This window comes from Cynocephalus volans, chromosome 4 (assembly GCF_027409185.1).
Source record: "Cynocephalus volans isolate mCynVol1 chromosome 4, mCynVol1.pri, whole genome shotgun sequence".
Lineage (NCBI taxonomy): Eukaryota > Metazoa > Chordata > Mammalia > Dermoptera > Cynocephalidae > Cynocephalus > Cynocephalus volans.
In genome coordinates this window covers 156,382,196-156,401,721 of record NC_084463.1, presented here as the reverse complement: position 1 = coordinate 156,401,721, position 19,526 = coordinate 156,382,196, and the positions used below count along the sequence as shown (strand labels likewise).

The 19,526-nt window shown below is 51.7% G+C and overlaps 1 protein-coding gene across 1 annotated transcript; it reads right to left on the bottom strand.

The window, feature by feature from the left end:
• Positions 1-815: 815 nt before the first annotated feature.
• Positions 816-19,236, bottom strand: CD6 (CD6 molecule; the record flags this gene model as incomplete). Its single annotated transcript, XM_063095706.1, has 13 exons — positions 816-887; positions 1,470-1,574; positions 1,845-2,099; positions 2,323-2,394; positions 3,999-4,121; positions 5,108-5,206; positions 5,652-5,792; positions 8,023-8,085; positions 9,272-9,574; positions 9,672-9,983; positions 10,589-10,939; positions 11,666-11,746; positions 19,215-19,236. Coding segments are annotated over 13 exons (1,992 nt in total), but the record flags the coding sequence as incomplete, so codon positions are not given.
• Between the last annotated feature and the right edge of the window lie 290 nt (positions 19,237-19,526).

Below are 19,526 nucleotides of genomic sequence, written 5' to 3'. Positions count from 1 at the left end.
GGACTCAGGACTTAGGGCAGCCTCTGAGCCCCTTCCTGGCAGACATCTCTGTACTCCTGCCCCCATGGAAACTGTGCCCATGATTTTGGGGCGTGGGCTGGGACCATTTTTGTAAACTGTAGAAAGCTCAGAATAAGGATTAGCTGTCCAGGAAGCTCAGAATAAGGGTAGTCACTGCAGGAAGGTCTGTGCCCCTGGTGGGGTCTGAGGATCTCTTGAGGCAGGACTGGCCTCAGGCCCCAGCCCCTTGGTTGGTGGCACAGTCATCCTGCTTGTGGTCAGCTGCTGTACCCAGGAAGGCTGTATTCCCCGCCCAGGTGCAGTTGCCACCCCAAGCAAAGGCCTGGGCCAGCTGGTGTGCTGCCCCACCCCCAGCACCCACCTATCAGAGCGACAACAGCCGCTGGCACATGGGGCCTCCTTGGCAGCACTGGGCCAGGGTCCCTTTTCTGCCCCTCTCAGTAGATCTGGGCCCTGAGCTGTCTGAGACTCAGGGAATCAAAGCACTAGACCCCTGAGGGTTGGAAGTGACCTCAGGAGCCATCCAGTCTGGCCCCTCCACACAGCTGCTAGAGGTGGCCCAGGCACTGCTGTTGACCTTGAGACAGAGCTCACACCTCTGGGAGGCAGCATCCTCCATCCTGGGGCTCTGTTCGGGGCCGGGGAAGGGCTGTGCCAGCAGGGGCTGAGAGTACAGGGGATGGGGTTTCCTTCCATCTCTCCAGGGGGGTCTCTCAGCCCCATGGGGGATGAACTGGGAGGTTGGGGTGGGGCAGGGGAGGCCAGTGCAAGGGAGCCACCCAGGAGTCTCGGCTGGACAGTCTAGGCTGCTCCGATGTCATCATAGTCATCATTGTCGGTGGAGTCGGGCTGGGGACTGTGGGACCCTGTGGGGCCGGAAGGCTAGGTCAGCGGGAGGCCCAGCCATTGCCCCTGCTGCTGTCCCATGGGACAGGCTGAGCGGGTCTGAGTCCACATCTCCCTTCCCCCATGATGCTGCATGAGACCATCTTATCATCTTGGTCACTGCCGTCTCCCAGGCTAGAATGTCAGCCGTGAGGGCAGAGCCTTGTCTGTCTGTATCCGGGCTGTAAACTCACACTGGCACAGTGGCTATGACCAATGACTGAGCGCTGGGAGACTCTCTGCTACCACAGCCTCCCCAAGGGGCCAGCCAGCTGCTTCTGCTTGAATGCCTCCACTAACGGGCAGCTCACTTCCTCTAGGACTCTTTCAGTCTTTCTCCATCCCATCCACATCCATTTTCCTCACCTCCTCATCTCCTTGTTTTGTTTAAAGATTAAAACCAAAAAAACAACAAAGAACTTTTCCCTCTTTTCTTTTCCCTTTCCTTTCTCCTTTTTCCCCTTTGGCTAATGTATCCAACAGATCCATAGCTCCCCCAACTCATCCAATCCTGAGTCCCTCTCTGTCCCACCTCCCAAGGTCCCCTCCCCTGCCACTGGCACCTGGACACCCAAACTGCTCCACCGAAGAGGGCTGGGGTGGTGGCTGGAAGTTCTGGTACCACTCTCCGGATGAGGTGCTGGAGCTGTCATCAGCCGAGGACCCTGCTGGAAACCCCCAGAGCCAGTCACCCTCTGCCAGGAGACAGCCAGTGCATGACCCACCAGAGCCCCACAACTCAAGAGAGTCAAGTCTCTAGCTTGACAAATGAGGAAATGAAGGTCCAGAGAGGGAAAGAGACTTGTCCAAGGTCACACAGCGAGTGGCTGTGAAGCTGGGACTGGCATTCTGAACTCAGCCTTGCTAAGGATTCCCAGCCTTACACTTCCTCCAGCCAAGTTTGTTACAGGGTTGGGGGTTGGGGATGTGCAGCTTACCTGGAAAGGTTGTCTGGGAGCCAGCCAGCTCCAGGTTCAGGGGCTGTTCCAGGAATGGGCTCCTCTCTGAAGAAAACCCCGGGGGGTTCCATGGAGGTGGCTTGCTGCGGGGACTATTGCAGTAATCCTCCCCGGAAGATGTGCTGGACCCACTGCTGCTCCTTGGGTGGTGCTGAGGGCCTAGGGAGAGGGGCTCTGCAACGCAGTGTCCAGGCATGGCAGCTGGCACATGGGAGGTATGCAGCTCTTCAAGTCCTGGGACAGGAAAGGGAGAGTGGTGAGGACAGAAGCCATGCAGTGAGAGGGCTTTAAATTGGACTCGAGAAAGAGTGTATTGCCTATGGGAATTGTTAAAGTCAGGAAAGACCTGTTGAGGGAGGTTGCTGCTGGTACTACTCAAGGTGAGCTGAGCTACTGAGTCTGGAGGCAGGGCTGTCACCCTAATCACCCTTCCATGTTCCTTCCTAGCCCAACTCACCTTCCTCCAAGGGCGGCATCTGGAACCTGCTCTGCTGGACCTCCTCATCCGTGACCCGGTGCCGCTGAGAATCTGCAAACAGAGGTGGCAATGCGGAGGCGTGAAGGCTCAACCTCCTCATTCTGGGAGCCTGGAGGAGGGGCTGGTGTTCTCTGGGCTTGGGAGAGTGCCCCAAGGCTGCACGGGGGGGAGGACAGCCCTAGAGGTGGAGAGGGGCTTAGCTTTTCTCATCAGATCCCAGGCTAACGTCCTAATCCAGGCAGACCACTAACTTCTATCTAGGGCACCGGAAACCAGCATGGGGACAGGCTGCTGCTGGCCAGAAACTCTAGTGTCCCGCACCCTGCCCTCCACCTCGTGCATTGGCAGCTCTGGGCAGGAAGAGGGCCAATGTTTGTTCCTTTGAGGAACCTTCCTGGAGCAGAAGCCTTCAAGTTTCAGAATCAGAGAGATGGAGATTCATAGTCTTGAGAATTTGAGTGTCTGGGCTCTTGGGGTCAGCTCTTTTGAACCTGGTACCACTGACTTGTAGTCTTAGTTAGAGGATTTCGGACTCTCAGTCTTTCATCTTACATGCCTAGGCTCAGAATCTCACGTTCTGAGGACAATTCATCCCTGTGGCTCCCAAACACCTGTCCATGTTCCAACAGAGGTGGAGTCATCCACGGCCCACCCAGAAGCCCTGAGTCAGCAGGGGGGGCAGGGATGGCTAGCTGCTCCCCGATTGTGCATTCTCCTGTCGTAGGGGCCCCTCGGCCTTTATCTGGATGCACAGCTGCCCAGGGTACGGGCTGCGTCCCCTGCTTCTCCTGAAGCTAGTAGGCTAATGTTCTGGACCGTGAAATGTGCGGCAATGATGTGGGCATCTCCAGCATCCTGTCTTTGCCTTTCCTGCTGCCTGGAATGTGGACATGGTGGTGAGCCATTCTGGACCGTGTGGATGAGGATAACCTCTTAGGGACTGCACAGCAGCCAGAAAGAAGGAGCCTGGGCCCTGCCAGCTTCTCAGGCACTGTCACTTGGGGGTCTCTGTCACACACAGCCAAACTCTCATTCTAACTTAGGTAGTAGGAGCAGGGCTCAGGAACTTTTGACAAGCTCCTAAGGGATTCCACAGTAGGTGTGGGATTCTCTGGTCTAGTCCAATGTCCCAGCATTGCCTGGGCCCTGCCTTAAGCCCTGTCTTCCTCTTTCCACCCCCACAGGCAGAGTGAAGAGCTGGACAAGCTGGCTAAGAGGTGCGAGCTGGCATAACAGTGAGGTAGGGCGGAGGGTGGTACTGGTGGGGTCGGGCAGGGCAGGATGGGACACAGAGGGGTATCAGAGTGCAAAAAACCATCCCAACTGCGTCTCTCGCCTGGACTCCCTCATGTCTTACACAGGCACAGCTACCTGTAGGTGAATATCAAGGGCCTAGTTATGATCTTAAGACCCTACACTGTCAGAGCCAAACATGGGAGAGATGGAGGTCAGAGTGGAAATGGTTGGAGATATCGAGATGTTTCCAGGGTTGCAAAGCACCTTGAAAACTTCAATGTGGGACCATTTACGGGGGGGGGGGTCTGCCCATGCCCTGCAGAGGTCACCCCACAGGGGTCACCAGGTAAGACCTACTGAAGGTAGGCCCTCTCTCTGATTCGGCAGGTGGGCTCTTTGGAGCCTGGCCAGGCACTCACTGTAGAAGGTGGTCAGGGCCACAGGAGGCTGGGCGCTGAAGTCATAGTGCTCATAGTCTGAGTCCGAGCTGGAGTCCGAGTCCTTGGGGGGTGGGGCCTGGGCCTGGATGGGCAGCTTGGGAACTAGGGAGAGAAGAGAGTGGAGGGCATGGCAAAGTGGTGGGCAGGAAAGGCATAGGGAGAAGTGGCAGAGAGCGTGGATGGCAGGGCCAGGAGACAGAGTGGTGGGGAGAGTACCAGGTGGCCCATCTTGTACAGGACTGCCCAGCCTGGATTTTCCAAGCTCCTCCCACCCATTTCAAATATGGGAAACTAAACAGCATTTTTTAGTTTAGCAAACACTTAACACGGCACTCACTATGTGCCGGTGCTATTCTAACATTTACAAATACTATCTCACTTAACTCTCAGAAGTCTGTGAAGTAGGTACCTTATTATCTCCATTTTACAGCTGAGGAAACTGAGGCACAGGGAGGTTCTCACCTTGCCCAGAGAAGCAGGCAGTCTGGCTCTAACTCTCTAGATTATACTATTCAGTGAGTGACTGCTCTGTGCTTAGCCTTGCGCTAGGTGTTATATTCATATTCTCTTTTCAAATATGTGGATACTGTGTGCAAAGAATATACTATTTGGCTACATTTTGTATTGGTTTTCATGTCATTGAACTCTTTCCAATAAAGGTGATTCAATACACTCATAATGCAATGTGGTTAAAGGATAGATGACTGATCCAATTTTTTTATTTACTCAGAAAATGTGAAATAAAACTATGTTCCAGGAGAATCTTGATGGGACTCTGCAGGGTGGCTGATTGGGCAGGCCATTTAAAGAGGTGACAATATCACAAACCTACTAGCCAATTAGCAAAACAGAGCTTTCCTTCAGGAAACAAGATTCAAAAATGCCCTCAGCCTGTATTTGTCCAGAACTTGCAAGCCTAGGAAGACTGAACTGGAAGGTCACCTGTCCCTCAAGGTCCACGAATGGGCTGGCCCAGCTCTCATCTCCAGCAGGGGCACTGCTTTGACCTAAAGAGTAGTGACCCTCCAGAAGATACCTCCTTCCTGTCCTCCCCAGCCCTCCCACACCCAGGATGGGTGACATCCTACCTTCTTCTTTGGGGATAGTGATGGGGACCGCTTGATAGCTATTGATCCCTGCTGGGATGGTGGTGGGTAGGTGCTGATGGTTCACTGTAACAGGGAGAGCTGAGGGAGGGGAGGCAGAGATTCTACAAGTCATTTTTTTGCCCTCTCTCCCCATCTACCTGGTTCTGTTCTCATCCTACTGCTCACTCTCATCCCTGCTCACTCCCCCAACACACACACACACACACGCACGCACGTGCACGCACACACACACGCACACACACACACGCACACACGCACATGCGCGCACATGCACACACGCACACACACACGCACACGCACACAGGATCTGGTCTTCCCGTGGGACCCACACTGCTGGGCATGCTGGGAAAATCCTTTCCATCAGGAGGTGCTCCCCAGGGCCAGGGCTGGGGGGCCATTGCTGGATCACACCATTCCTGCTGGGGTTCCCCAGAGGCTCACATCCCCCTGGGATGGCTGTACCCCAGGCCTCTTTCTTCCTGTTCCTGCACCTTTCCCATGGCTCCCAGAACTTGGCACCTACCATATTTTCCTTTAACTCTCAAGAGGATGAAGACTATGGAGATGAGTGAGGCAAGGAGGAGAATTCCCAGAATGATGCAGGGGATGAGGAGCATTAGCTCCCGAGATTCCTTGTCCTCCATTTTCACGGTCACAGAAGATTCTGGAAACAAGAAACCCAATTTAGGGAGAAAGAGGAACAGACGCAGACTTCTCTTCATCCTTCTTGCCTTTGCGTTTTCTCTAGAGCTGACCTACTTCCCTTTTTAACCTATCTTCCTTTTTTCACTTTTTCCCAGCTGCTTTTAAGTGTCTGGTATATAGTAGCTGCTCAATTAGTGCATGTTGAATGAATGAGTAACTGACTAAATGAATTAACTACCTGAAAATTTCCTCTGACCACCAGCCTACAGGGATCTCTCTCTTTTAGCCCTTTAGTCCTTTGTCTTTGTCCAATAGATAATTACTAAGTGCCCACCATGTGCCGGGCACGAGGCCCTGGGGATACAAATATGACAACAGTATCACAGGCCCTGAGGGGTTCTGTCTAGTGGGGAGGTCAACAAGTAGACCCAATCCAATATGGTGAGACACTTGCTGTGAGGGAGGTATGAACAGGCACGTTGGGGGCATGTGGCCCGACAAGGGACACCTCATTCTCTGTGGGGGAGGACTGAGGCTGGTTTCCCAGAGAAGGTGACTCTGAGCCACCCCTGGCCGTGAGCAGACTATCGAGAGAGCTGGGCCTTCTTTCTGTGCCTGGACCCCTCCTTCCTACTAGACACACCCTCCATGAGGGCAGGAGCGTGGTCAGTGATTCGGGCCTCCCAGCTCTGCAGACCCTGCTCGGGTGATTTCTTGCCTTCCGCTCCCTCTTGGCCTCCCACCTGCTTAGCAATCCTGGGGTCCTGGGGTGTCCCGACCACAAGGGCTGGAGGGAGGGTGGTGACGGCAGCAAGGGAGAGGGCAGATGAAATCATCCCAGCACCCTGGTTGGGGGCAGTGTCTGCTTCCCCTGGGAGATGACCCTTTCCCTGTCCTCATTCTCTCCCCTCCCCTTTCTATCTGCGAAGGGAGCAGCTCGGGCCAGGATGGGGAGCTGGATAGCAGCAGGATGTGGGTGCCAGGGAGAGGCTGGGCTGTGGGGGCTATGGGGTGACCAATCCAGAGGGGCTATGGCCGGGGAAGGGGCTGATGAATCGTGGGCTGGGGCATGGTCCTTGGAGGCTGGGTCCTCTTTGCTCTTCTGGGGCGGCGTGGCTCCCCACCCTGACCTCAAATAGAGTGCATGAGGGGTGCCATGGGCCTGGCAGGAGCTCACCCACAGCCTGCGTATGGTCTCCAGCATTTCATTCCCTCTCTGTGCCCTCATCCATGGCCATGGTCTCCGTCAGGACTTGGTGCCCCTTCACTCTGTCCCCATGCCCTTGTCTACCCTCCTCTGGTGCGTCCAAGAAAGGGTGAGAGGGAGCCAGGGGACAGGGAAAGGGAATCAAGGCCTGCCCCTGTGGGTGTCCTAGGGTGGCAAGAGGCTCTCTGCCTGGACTGAATAATCATAAGAATAGCTGACGCCTTGAGAGGCACACTGGGCACTAGGCCCTGTTCTTAGTGCTTTACAAAAATTAATTCACTGGAGCCTCGCAACTCAAGGAGAAAGGTACTATGATTATCATCTCCATTATATGTTGAGGAATCTGAGGCTCAGAGAGGTTAAGAATTGCCCAGCATCACAGAGCTAGCAAAAGGCACGGCTGGGATTTGAGTCCCAGGAGTCTGCCCTGTCGCCAGCCGAGATACACACAGCTGGAGGACAGATCAAGCACAGGTCTGGAGTTAGAGCCTTGGATGCAAATTCAGACCAACAGAGCTGGCTGTCACTTCAGCCTTGGAGCCTCAGCTTCTTCCTCACTGTAAGGGCTACAACAAGAATTCTCCCATTTGGCTGCTGAGAAGAGTAAAGGGCTGGGAAATAATGGCTGTAAAGTGCTAGGCCTGGCTCCTGGAACATAATAAACACAGTGGCTGGGCTTCGGCATCCCCACCACTGGCTGGGCCAGCTCTGGCTCTCTCTCCAGCTCTATCCTCCTGCCCTACAGGAGCTCACAGGAGAGTTGGGGGGAGGGTGTGGACTCCTGTCCACCAAAGATCAGGACTCAGTGAGCTGTGGGCTGACTTGGCAGGGAAGGGAGGCAGGAGGAGCACAAAGTACCCAGAGAGCCCCAGGAGGCAAGTCCACTGGCTGCAGATGGGGGATTGGGGAACAAACCATCAGTCCCTCCCACCCCCGAAAGACACACACACACACACACACACACACACACACACACACACACACACACACACGTCCATGCACACCTCAACTTCTGAGACACCACACAGCCAGCAACACTCACCTACGGTGACCGACTGGACACTTGCAGGGACTTTGGTGGACAGATTGTGCAGACTCCGGGAACCTATCAGAAAGCACCACCCGATCACTTAACACATATTACTGGGCACCTACTGTGTGCCAGGCATTGTGCTAGAGACTGTATGGGACAGACAAGTGACCTGGAACTGGGGCCTTTCCCACCCTCCTGCAATAAGCAGGAGCTCAAAGATTAAATGCTGGGAAGGTTCGTTGGTTAGAAAAAGCAGCTAACAGATGAATTATCCCTTCTTTCTGTATAATCTGCTACAGACAACAAATCCCTTTTCCATTCAGTCTTTAATTTGTTCTTATGGTCTCAGGCAATGGGGAACTGACATTATCTTCATTATTATAATCAGCATTCCCACTTGACAGGTATGCTTACCATGGAATGGAGCTTACAAAGCCCCTTGTAGATAGTATCTGATTTCCCAGCTACTGTGTGAAGTGCCTAGTATCAGCATCCACATATTTACGAAACTGAAGCCCTAGGAGGTTAAGGGACTGCCCTAGCCTCAGAGCTGGAATTTGTAACCAGGTGTCTGAACTCTGTAAGAATGCTAATACCATGTTTCTTCAGGTCTAACACTTTTCACACTTAAAGGCCTGTGAAATCAGGATGATGGCCTCAATCATTATACTTGATGGCATATCAAGAGTTTATTTTGACAGCCTTTGTTTTAGTTTATGGTACATAAAATAATAAGGGCATGACATAATCAATGCCATCTTAGATTTGGTGAAATATGGTAGAACCCAACTCATAGAGTGAAAATGAGGCTTAGCTGGAATAAGAGCTACCGAGTGCTTGGCACTGCCTGGCACATGATTAGGGTTCCAGATGCTGTCATGGACATTGTTATTAGCGTATCCTAATATTATTTTTACTGTGATCACCAGTCCTGGGATCACAAATTGTTTTAAACTCTTGAGCCAATTCCAGTCAAGGGGGAGGGACCATTGCTTAGCGCATATCAATGCCTTTATAAACATTTGATTCACGATGCTGGGGCTGAGTCGAGCCTCTGTAGAAAAGAACGCCCTGACTGATTAGTGATGTCTGCCTGGGCTCGGTAAGGGCAATGGTCTCTCTTATGCCAGTATTTGCCATTGCTGATCTAGTCCAAGCTGTGGTCCTTGGGCTGCAAGCTCTTAGGATTTGGACTCAGGTGGAACTCTTGGTCCAAATTGTGTGTGTGTGTGGAGGGGGGGACAGATGTTAGGGATACCTGAGCAGAGGACCCTGGCTGCCAGCGACTGGCTGCAGAGGTTGGAGTTGTTGAACCGCCAGGAGCAGTCGGCAAGTGTGAGCTCCGCTCCGGTGCAGGAGTAGTACATCCTGCCCGACAGCGAGTGGGGCAGACCCCTGGGCCGTTCGACCACGGTCCCACAGCCCAAGGCCCGGCAGAGCACGTCGGCCTCCGGCGGGTACCACTCGCTGTCACAGACAGTGCTCCATAGCCCTCGGAAGTACACCTCCACCTGTCCTTCGCAGGGGTCCGCGCCCCCGGTCAGGCGCCAGGACTGGTGCTCTGCGGGGGAGGCGCACGGGGCAGGGTCAGGTCAGGATCCTCGTGGGGGGAAATCCCCGCCAGCCCAGAACCCCCGTCCACGAGGCCACGCACTGACCTGAGCACACCACGCCCGCGTCCTCCTTGTGGCCGCAGTAGTGGTCTCCCGGCAGCCCCGGGCAGTCCCACAGGTAGGCCTCGGTCCCGGAGCAGTTCACCTGGTCCCGGTGGATGGGCCCTCGGCCGGGCGCGAAGTGCAAGCCGGGCAGGGCCTGGACTGCCCAGCCGCAGCTCAGTTGCCGGCACACGACGTGGGCGTCCTCCAGGTCCCACGTGTCATCGCACACGGACCCCCACTGGCCGCGCTCCAGCATCTCCACGCGGCCGGCGCAGGGGCCGCCACCGTCCCCCAAGCGCAGCGCGCGGTTCTCTGGGGGTGGGAAGGGTTTGTGGATGGCGGGGCACGGGGCTGGGCGGGGCCGGGAGGGGTGATCGGGACCGGGCAGCACGGTGGGGGGCCGGGCTGTGCGCCCAGTGAGAGGGGCTGAAACACGGCCGGCAGGACTGGGAATCGTCTCGGGGCTGCCCGCGGGCAGGCGGAGCTGCGGGCTGGTGGGAGGGGCCAGACACCTGCTGGGCGGGGCCCGGGGAGCAGGTGGGGGGCGGGGGAGCCACAGCGCGAAAGGACCTGGGGTATGGGGGAGGGGCAGAGAAGGACCAGAGATGGAGGGGGCGGGAAGGCGGGCCCGAAGTAGGGCCGGAGACCGGTTTAGCATTGGGAACTCAAGGGGTCAGATGGGGACCAGGCGGGCAATCTGGAAAAGCTAGTCTAGGAGGGGTCTGAGGCAATGCTCAGATCTGAAAACGACACCACCCGCGGTCCAACCGGTTGTGTCTGCGTGGATGGGGGCTGGGGGTGGAAGTCGGGAGGGTGACGCTTGGGTCCAGTGGTGGGAGCGAGGGGCGGTGGCTGAAGGCCTGGGGAGTGGGCAGGGCAGGGTCCGGGTGGCGGGCGCGGGGAGCGGTCGCTCGTACCTGCACAGGTGACCTGGGCCGGCCTCCCGTCGCGGCTGCACTCGTGGTCATTCACCACGCAGAGGCGCCACTCGGCGCCGCTGCACAGGATGGCTGGTGCCAAGGCCCACGTGGCGTTCGTGGCCCGGCTGGTGTTCCCCACGGGGAGCTCGGGCGGCAGCTCGGGGGTCGGCGGGGCTGGCTGGGCAGCCGCCCCCGCCCCGCCGCAGCCCAGCGCGTGGCACACGGCCTCGGAGGCGCGGCTGTCCCAGAGCGCCCCGCACGCTGGCTCCCAGGACGCCTCGAGCCGGACCTCCACCGTTCCGCTGCAGCGGCTGCTGCCGTTCACCAGGCGGACCCCGACCTGCTCCCCTGGAGGAGTCAGACGTGAGCTGGGACCTCAGCTGGGATTCTGACCATGGCCATCCTGGGGGCAGGGGTGGGGCTGGCCATTGCCGAGGCTCGGCCACTCACCCTGCGCTTGACCTTGGTCAACGCTGTGCCCGGCTCTGGGCCTCAGCCTTCCAAGTCCGCAAAATGGGGCTGCAGTGCCCATCCCTGAGCCCCCTTTGAGGCCTAACCCTCTGGTTCTCCTTAGAGTCAGGAGAAGGTGGGGCTCAGTGACTGTAGAGGTTAGGAGGGTTGGGCCTGGGGTGACAGTGAACCAGAGGTCCAATCCCCAGAAACCCTCCTCTCTTGCCACTGTCTCCAGGGCACACCCTTTTGGGTTTAGGGGCCCTGGCCCCTTGGGTGCCATGCTTCCCCTCCCAGCCCCTCTGCTGCTCGAGGTTACCACCCCCCACCCCAAAAGAATTCTTTAGCTCATTGTCAACAAATCCTCTTAAAGTGCTTGGTGAATAAATACCTTGCCCACGTGTATGTGAGTTATCAGTGGCCTCTCAAAGATGATTGTTCTAAGATCTCAAAATGAATCTAACAGTGGAACTTTGGGCACTGGGTCAGGATGGAGAAGTGTTGTCTGAAGTCCGGGTGCATTCCTAGTACCCTAAAAGTCCATTTCCCTTTCTTGTCACCCTGGGAGACCACCTGCTTGGTCTCAGAAAGTTGACAGTGGGCCCCCCATAGAGATTTGCTCACCTGGCTCCAAGGGTTCGCTCTCTGCACTGCTGGTGTTCAGCTGGCCGGAGGGGGCTGGAGACCCATGACCTGAAATTAACCAGCAGCAGCAAGATGGGTGAGGGGGCTCAGGCATAGGGACGGGTGGGGACTTCCTGGAGCCTGTGGTGGCTGCATGAGGCCTTTGGAAAGACAGGGTGCCTGACCTGGGTGCATTTGCCTCCCTTCAGGGCAGAGAGAATTCTCAAGCTTTGGAGTTGCAGTATCCTCTACTTCATCTGTTAATTGCACACACATCCTCAGAAATCAGAGTAGTGCGGGGCAGAATGACCGTGGGCTTTGGGGCCAGCCCCACAAAGTTGCTGTGTGACCATGAACAGGTGACTCAGCCTCTCTCTGCCAGTCTCACTTGGTTGGCAGTAACACTCAGGAGAGTATGGTGAGGCTAAAAGGAGACAACACCTGTGAAATGCTTGACATTCAGAAGAAGTTCCAAAATGGGAGTGATCCGTTTTTGTTTGGAGAATTTGTTTGAGAATTTTGTATCAGATTTAAAGATAATTGGCACATCCCAGGTTGGGAACCATTGGACTGCAAAGTGCTTTCACATACTGAGAAATTGACATTCACTGAGGCCCTATAATGTGCCAGGTCTTTGCATATATTATCAATTTACTTTCAACAACACAGCGAGGTAGGTATTAATTAACAGTCCCATTTTATAGATTAGGAAAGGGAGGCCCCGACTTCCCGGGGTCCTGAGACGTGCTGTGGGCCTTAGTCCTGCCTCTGCCCCACATCCAGGTAAGCAGTGGAGCCAGCCAAAGCCTGGGGGTCTTGAGATGGGCTGGCCAGCCCCTCCCTGGCCCACTACCAGATCTTAGAATGTATGTATTAACCACGTGTGTTTCTTTGGGGTGTGCGATTATCTGCTCATGTCCTCCACCAAATTTCTGCTTAGGTTTTTCTAATTCATTTTCAAGAGTTCTTTTTGCAATAAGGATGTTAATTTTTGTGTGTTTAAAAAGAAAAAAAAAAAAGAGAAAGTAGAGAGTAGAATAATGATTACAGAGGCTGGGAGGGGTGGACGTGGAGAGGGAGAAAGAGGGGTGAACTAATGGGACAAAACGATGCCATCTACCCTAAGTAAGTCATTGTGCAGTATATGCATGTACTGAAACAACACACTGTACCCCACAAAAATAAATATAAATAAAGTTGAAAAAGAAAAGGGAGGCCCAAAGAATAGAAATCGATTGCCCATGCCAGATAGCGCCCTTTTGTCCCTCCAAAGGCACTGTCCACTCTGCCGTGGGAAGTTGACCTAAGTCGGGATCTACCTTTTGGCTTCTGTTGGGTCCAGCTAATGGGGAGCCCCAGCAGAGAGAGGACGGAGGGAGGAGAGAGAAGTCAGGTGCTTATTCCCTGGCTCCCTTCCTGTGCGGTCCCTTGGGCAGGCTGTGTCCCTCCTCTGAAGGTCATTGCTCCCTCAAGGTAGTTGCCCCTCCTTGACTATCTCCTTCTTGGTCTCACTGACCCCTCCCTGGTCTTGTCTCCTTGGGACCAGGGTGGTAACAGCTCAGCTGCTCCTAGCTCCTGGTTACTGCATTATCCTTTGTAAATAGTCCTTTTGTAAATAAGCTCCTTCCAACTGTCCTATTTTGAGTATGCCACCTGTTGGGACCCTGACTGATACTTGACCAAGGCCATACAGCTAGCCAGTCAGGATTTGAAGTGTCTTCGAGGAATCGGCTCCACTCTGGTCAGGATGTTCTGGTTGCAAAGCACAAAGAGAGAGCTAGACGGGGATCCTTGTGCTGCAAACGAGCTCCTCTGCATTCCCCGTCTCTCTAGCAGTTAGGTGGGGGCCACTGAAGTCTGGGCGGAGCCCACGCATGTCCACTTCTGGGCCAAGGCAGGTAAGAGGCATGAGCCTCCCCCCTCCAGCTGTTCCTTCCCTGGTGTAGGATATTCAATGCCCTGGGTTCCAGAAGCAACTACAAAATGGAGGGGATGTTGACCCCCCTTGGATTTTGAGTAAGAAGTACACCTCTATTGTGTTAAGCCATGAAAATTTGGGGGTGACTTGTTACCACCGCCTGGCCTAGCCTGGCCTCATTGATACAGAGGCTGAAGACTCAAGCATGAAGCATTCTCGTAGCTTCACCTGAGAAGATTCCACAGATGCACACTCAGATGAACACGAGCATGCACATGAGCATGTGCACACGCACCCCTGCAGACACAGCCCTCGCAGGCTCTCCCTCACCCAGACGAAAGTCATCAGGTCTTTAATTGCCCGTCCTCACTAACTCCCTGGTTGGCTGCCCTGCCTGACCCCCTGAAGGGGAAACTGGTCAGAATTCAGAGCACAAACTCTGCGGTTAACATAATATTCAGAGCAAGAATTCAGATGCCCATGAGTTAGGATTTCAGAATCCTGGTTCCCACAGCAACGGTCCCAATGCTCCAGTGTAGTTTTCAATGGGTGGGGGGTGTGGAAGCTGGCTGCAGTGTGTATGATTGTAGTGTGTGTGTGCATGTAAGTGTGTGAGTGAGTGTGTGTGTGCATGTGAGTGTGTGTGTATGGAATTCTGCATCGTCTCTGTCTGGGTCTGGGAAACCATTTTCTTTTTCATTTTTGGCAGCTGGCCAGTATGGAGAACTGAACCCCTGACCTTCGTGTTAGTAACACCACTCACTGTAACCAACTGAGCTAAGTTGCCAGCCCTGGAAACCACTTTTTCATGCACAAAGGCACACATGTTTTCTACTAGATCAGAAAACCCTAGAGGGCAGGGCCCAAGGCTGGGCCAGTTCTGTGTCCCCCAGGGTGCCCAACACAGTGTTTGTTGATTGACTGAATGAGGAGCAAGAGGTGCCAGCTCTGAGGAAAACTGTCACCAAGGCAGTTTATTGAAATCAGATATACTCAAGGATCTTGCTTTTTCTGTCACTGGCATCCTCCCATCCTCTATCCGTGGCTTCTCTGTCCTCTGACTTCTGTGCTGCAGGGACAAAAGCAGAAGTCACCTCAAACCCTCCTCTTGTCCAGGGCTTGGCTCCCAGTGGGCCTGATGCAGGATCGTGCTTCCTAGATGTCACTGTCACTTTTGCCTGGCACTATGCATCACACGTTTCTTTGAATTGTTTTACTTTTTTGCTGCAATAAATTTATATGAAAAGGAACCTTTACCCTTTCCTGTGAGTTTGCTTTAAATCATTAAAATGACTGAACATAAAAATGTTCATCGTAGGTTTTTGGATCAGCTAAAACAATTGGAAACAGAGTGAATGCCCATCCATGGAACTGGTGAATAAATTCTGGTCCATTTACAGCATGGCATCTTATGCAGCCTTTATAAAGAGAGAAATGGACCTACATCGGTTGGAGGATTTCCATGCTATGTTGATTAAAGAAAGCATGACATGGAGGTAAATATATATGATACAATTTTTGTAAAAAAAAAAAAAATCGCCCAAACACCCCTCTATGAACTGGCATGATTATATGGATATGAAGATAAATGTGGAAGGACACACAGCAGATGATTAAAATGGATAAACAGAAAAGGTGGGTTCCAGGGGCATTTGGCCTGTGCACAGGGCCCGGTGCTTAAAAGGACCCCGACTTGGTTTAATGTTCTGCACTGTTGCCATCTTGAGAGTCTTAATAATTTGTTGAACAAAGGACCCTGCATGGTCATTTTACACTGGCTTCTGCAAATTATGTAGCTGGTCCTGGGGCAGACTCATGCCAGTGGAAGAAGAGAGGAGGGGAAGAGAGGAAGCAAGCAATGAAAGGAAAAGATGAAAGGCTGTCCTTTAAAAAGATCATGTGTGATATGATTGCATTTATGTAAAATTAGGTACCGATGTTGATATGTAAAAAGGTGGAAAATATTGAAACATAAAGGGACTTTTTATATTGCTTGCCTAAAATCAAAGGTAATTGAAAATAAGCATGCTAAAAATAAAACCATGTTAGAAATGTTAAAAGACACCTCATCACCAAATAGACTGTCTCTTTGGTAGAATGAGAAGGCATGACGGAGCACCGAAAATGAAATAATTATTTAAACTTTATTACTGTATGATTCAGTGTTATTTAGTGCTAAGTTCATTTACCACCTGAAATTATCCTGTGTGCCTCCGAAAATCATCACCGGTTGTGCCCTGCATTCTAGAAAGTGATGGACCAGAGGGGAGACGTTTCACAGTAGAAGAAAGAGGTTGGGAGAGCTGCCCCCAGCCCAGGGAGGAGGCAGCTTTTTTAGGTCAGTCCCAGGCAGAAGCCCTGAGTAGGGCAGGACCTCAGACAGGAGAGTCTGAAAAAGACTGCAAGGGCAGGTGCAGCAGGGGAAACAGCACGGAAAGAATGAAAAGAAGAGCCTCCTAGCCCAGAGCCTGAGAAAATGCGACACCAATCCTCCTCTCGTGTCACCCAGGCCGGTGGGATTTCCTGTAGGCTTCTGAGAGGTGGGGAGCCTGGGGAGGGAGGACGCACAGACACTGAGGAAAGCTGAGGCCCCAGTTGGTCAGCCCAGTGTCAGAGCAAGCCCGGTGGGGAAACTTTCAGGTCTCCTCAGGGGCTCAGAGAACACTGCCCTGGGCACACCCAGTTGCAGGCAGGTGTTAGGTAAGTGTCAGCTATAGCTGAGGGCACCTGCTGCCCCTTGGCTCTGTCAGATGTGCTGGGAAAAATGTAGGTGCATAATAAATGCTGGTGAGCAGGTGATGGATGAAGAGATGCTGGATACAGCTGGAGGCAGGCTGGAAAGGGAGAACTGGAAATATGGAGGAGGAATCTACAAAGAACCATGTGGCCAGTGTAGCATATATTGCTGCTAGAAGCACATTAAAAAAAAAATCGGTAGTGTTTGCAGGTTCATGGGTCAGCAGCCTTAACAACAGCAACAGCCACCACCACGCAAGCCCTTTTGATTCAGTAGTCCCACTTCTGGGACCTACCCTAAAGAAGCAATCCTGAATACCATACTACACAGAGATTGGAGTCCACACTTCAGAATTGGATGGTGCTAGACTCCCTTTTCCAGCTGAGCCCTTTTCTAACTGTGTGACTCAGGCAAATCATTGAACCTCTCTGAGCTTCAGGTACCCCCTCCATAAAATGGGGATGAGATGTACCCATGTTGCATGCTTATCGCGAGGATTAAATAAAATGAGATACACATAGCCTTTAGGGCAGCTGAGTGCTCTGAGGCACTGTGCTGGTGGAGACAAAAAGCTTCCAGTCACATTGTTTCTGATAGTAAAAAGAAAGAAAGAAAGGAAGGAAGGAAGGAAGGAAGGAAGGAAGGAAGAAAGGAAGAAAGAAGCTGGCCAGTTAGCTTGGTTGGTTAGAGCATAGTGTTATAACACCAAGGTCAAGGTTTCAGATCCCTGTATCGGCCAGCCACCAAACAAAAGCACACAAAAACAAGAAAGAAAAGAAAAAAAAAACCAATAAACAAAACCCAAATTGGACACAGCTGAATTGTCTAAAAGTGAGTGGGGAATTGGTTAGGAAAATATAACACATTAAAATTATTTGCAAAAAAAAAAAAAAAAAAAAAATATATATATATATATATATTTACAGGGTTTTTAATGGTGTGGAGGAAATTTTCTGTCACTTAACGCAATGTTCAGTGACAGAAGCGAGCACACAATTTTTAATACGGTCTGTGATCTCCCTGCCAGTCCCCTGCCCTCTGCCCTCGGCCAGGTTTAAAGCTTCTGAAGGTCTTCCAGGACGCAGAGAGGGCCCACGTTCAGTCCCCCACCATATCCACTCATTGTACTCTGGGTTTTTCCTTTGTGAGCCCAGCCATATGTAATTACATAGTTACTCTGGTCATGAACTGTTTAATGATCATCGATCAGTCCCACTAGATCCTAAACATCACGTGGGCAGGGACTGTATCTGTTTTTTTTCACTCCCATACACTCGGCACCCAGCATAGTGTCTTGCCCAGAAGAGATGCTAAAAGGATACAAATCAATGAAATTCAATCTCTACTACAGAAAAAAACATTATTGGAGATATAAAACACATGCCCATATGGCAAGTATCCATGTTTTCTCCTTCCTTTGTGTTCTAAATTTTTCAAATGCTCTACATCAAAATAAATCTCCAAATAAAAACACAGAGCTGTTTCCAGGGGGCCGTGTGTCTAGCTCGCAGTACTAATGAGGTAACAGCGAGTTTTAACACTGACGACGCAGACATTCTGCCTCCTCGAGCCTGAGCAGAAGGCCTGGGCAGACTCATGTGACTCTGTCAGCAGAGCCATCTAGATTTAGGTGTAAATTTAGATCTAAATACAAAATCTAGGAACTCGCTCCTGGGAAGAAATGAATAGCTCATGTGGCTGGTGGGTCAGGGCGTTTCTTCTGAAAATGTCAGCACTGGGGGTGGCATAGTGGACGGGTCACTGGGCTGAGCATTAGGAGAAGGGGTTCTGGTTGATTTCTGTCGTTAACTTGCTGTGTGACCTTGGGTCCTTTGCCCTCTCTAGACCTGTTTTCTCACTTGCATAAACAACAGATTGAGGAGTTTTCTGATCTGCTCCAGTCCTTACATTCTTTCATTATAATTAGATAAAATATATAATAACAGACAACATCTATTGAGCACTTACTGTATACCTGATAGGTGAGAGCTGTTATCTGTGGGCTTTACATATAGCATAGATTTGAATCTTTACAACTATCCTATGATCATCCCTGTGTCATCACAGAGAAAACTGTGACACAGAAGTGTTAATTAAGTCACCCAAAGTCTCCCAGCTGGTCAGTAAGAGAAGCAAGATTTGAACCTGGACAGTCTGGCTCTAGACACCACCCTTTTAACCATTACAGTGCACAGCTTCCAACCTTGTATCGTATCAACAGCAAATCTTCTCTGCACCCTCAGTCTGCCATTACAGAGGCTGGACCCATCGTCGTCATCGTATGCAAAGAGCTCCTTTGTATAAATGCAGCGGAGGAGCATAAACCTTGATATCTTACAGATCATTCTGTCCAGCTTGGACGGAGAATCATACAGTGCTGCATTGTCCAATACAGTAGCCACTGGCCACATGTGGCTACTGAGTGCTTAAAATATGATTCATGCAAATGAAGAACTGAAAATTTCCTTTCCTTTAATTCAGTTCATTCCTACTTAATTTTAAAGACAGATCCTCAATTCAATCACTGGAAAACGTTTAAAGATATTTGAACCACTTAGATATGTAATTCTTTTTCAAGTGTAATTTTATAAAGTCTAAATACAGATTCAGTATTTCTGATGAAACTTCAGTGTCCAAATTGAGATTTGCTTTAAATGTAAAATACACACTGTGTTTCAAAGACTTAGTAAGGAAAAAATGTAAAATATCTCATTAATAATTTTTTTATTGATGGCATGTTGAAATGATAATATTTTGCATATATTGGGTTAAATAAAATATATTATTACATTAACTTCACCTGTTTCTTTTTACTTTTTTTTTTTTTTTTGTCTTTTTGTGACCAGTAAGGGGATCGCAACCCTTGGCTTGGTGTCATCCGCACCGCGCTCAGCCAGTGAGCACACCGGCTATTCCTATATAGGATCCGAACCCGCGGCGGGAGCGCCGGTGCGCTCCCAAGCGATGCACTCTCCCCAGTGCGCCACGGGGCCGGCCCTCTTTTTACTTTTTTAATAGTCATATTTTTTCCTTTATTTTTATAGCAGTTTTAGTTTTACAGAGAAATTAAGCAGAAAGTACAGATAGTGGCCATCCCCTCACCTCATGCACATACATAGTTTCTCCTATTATTGACACGTTACATTAGTGCTTCACCTTTTTGCTTTTCAAAAATGTGGCTACTAGAAAATTCAAAATTAAAAATG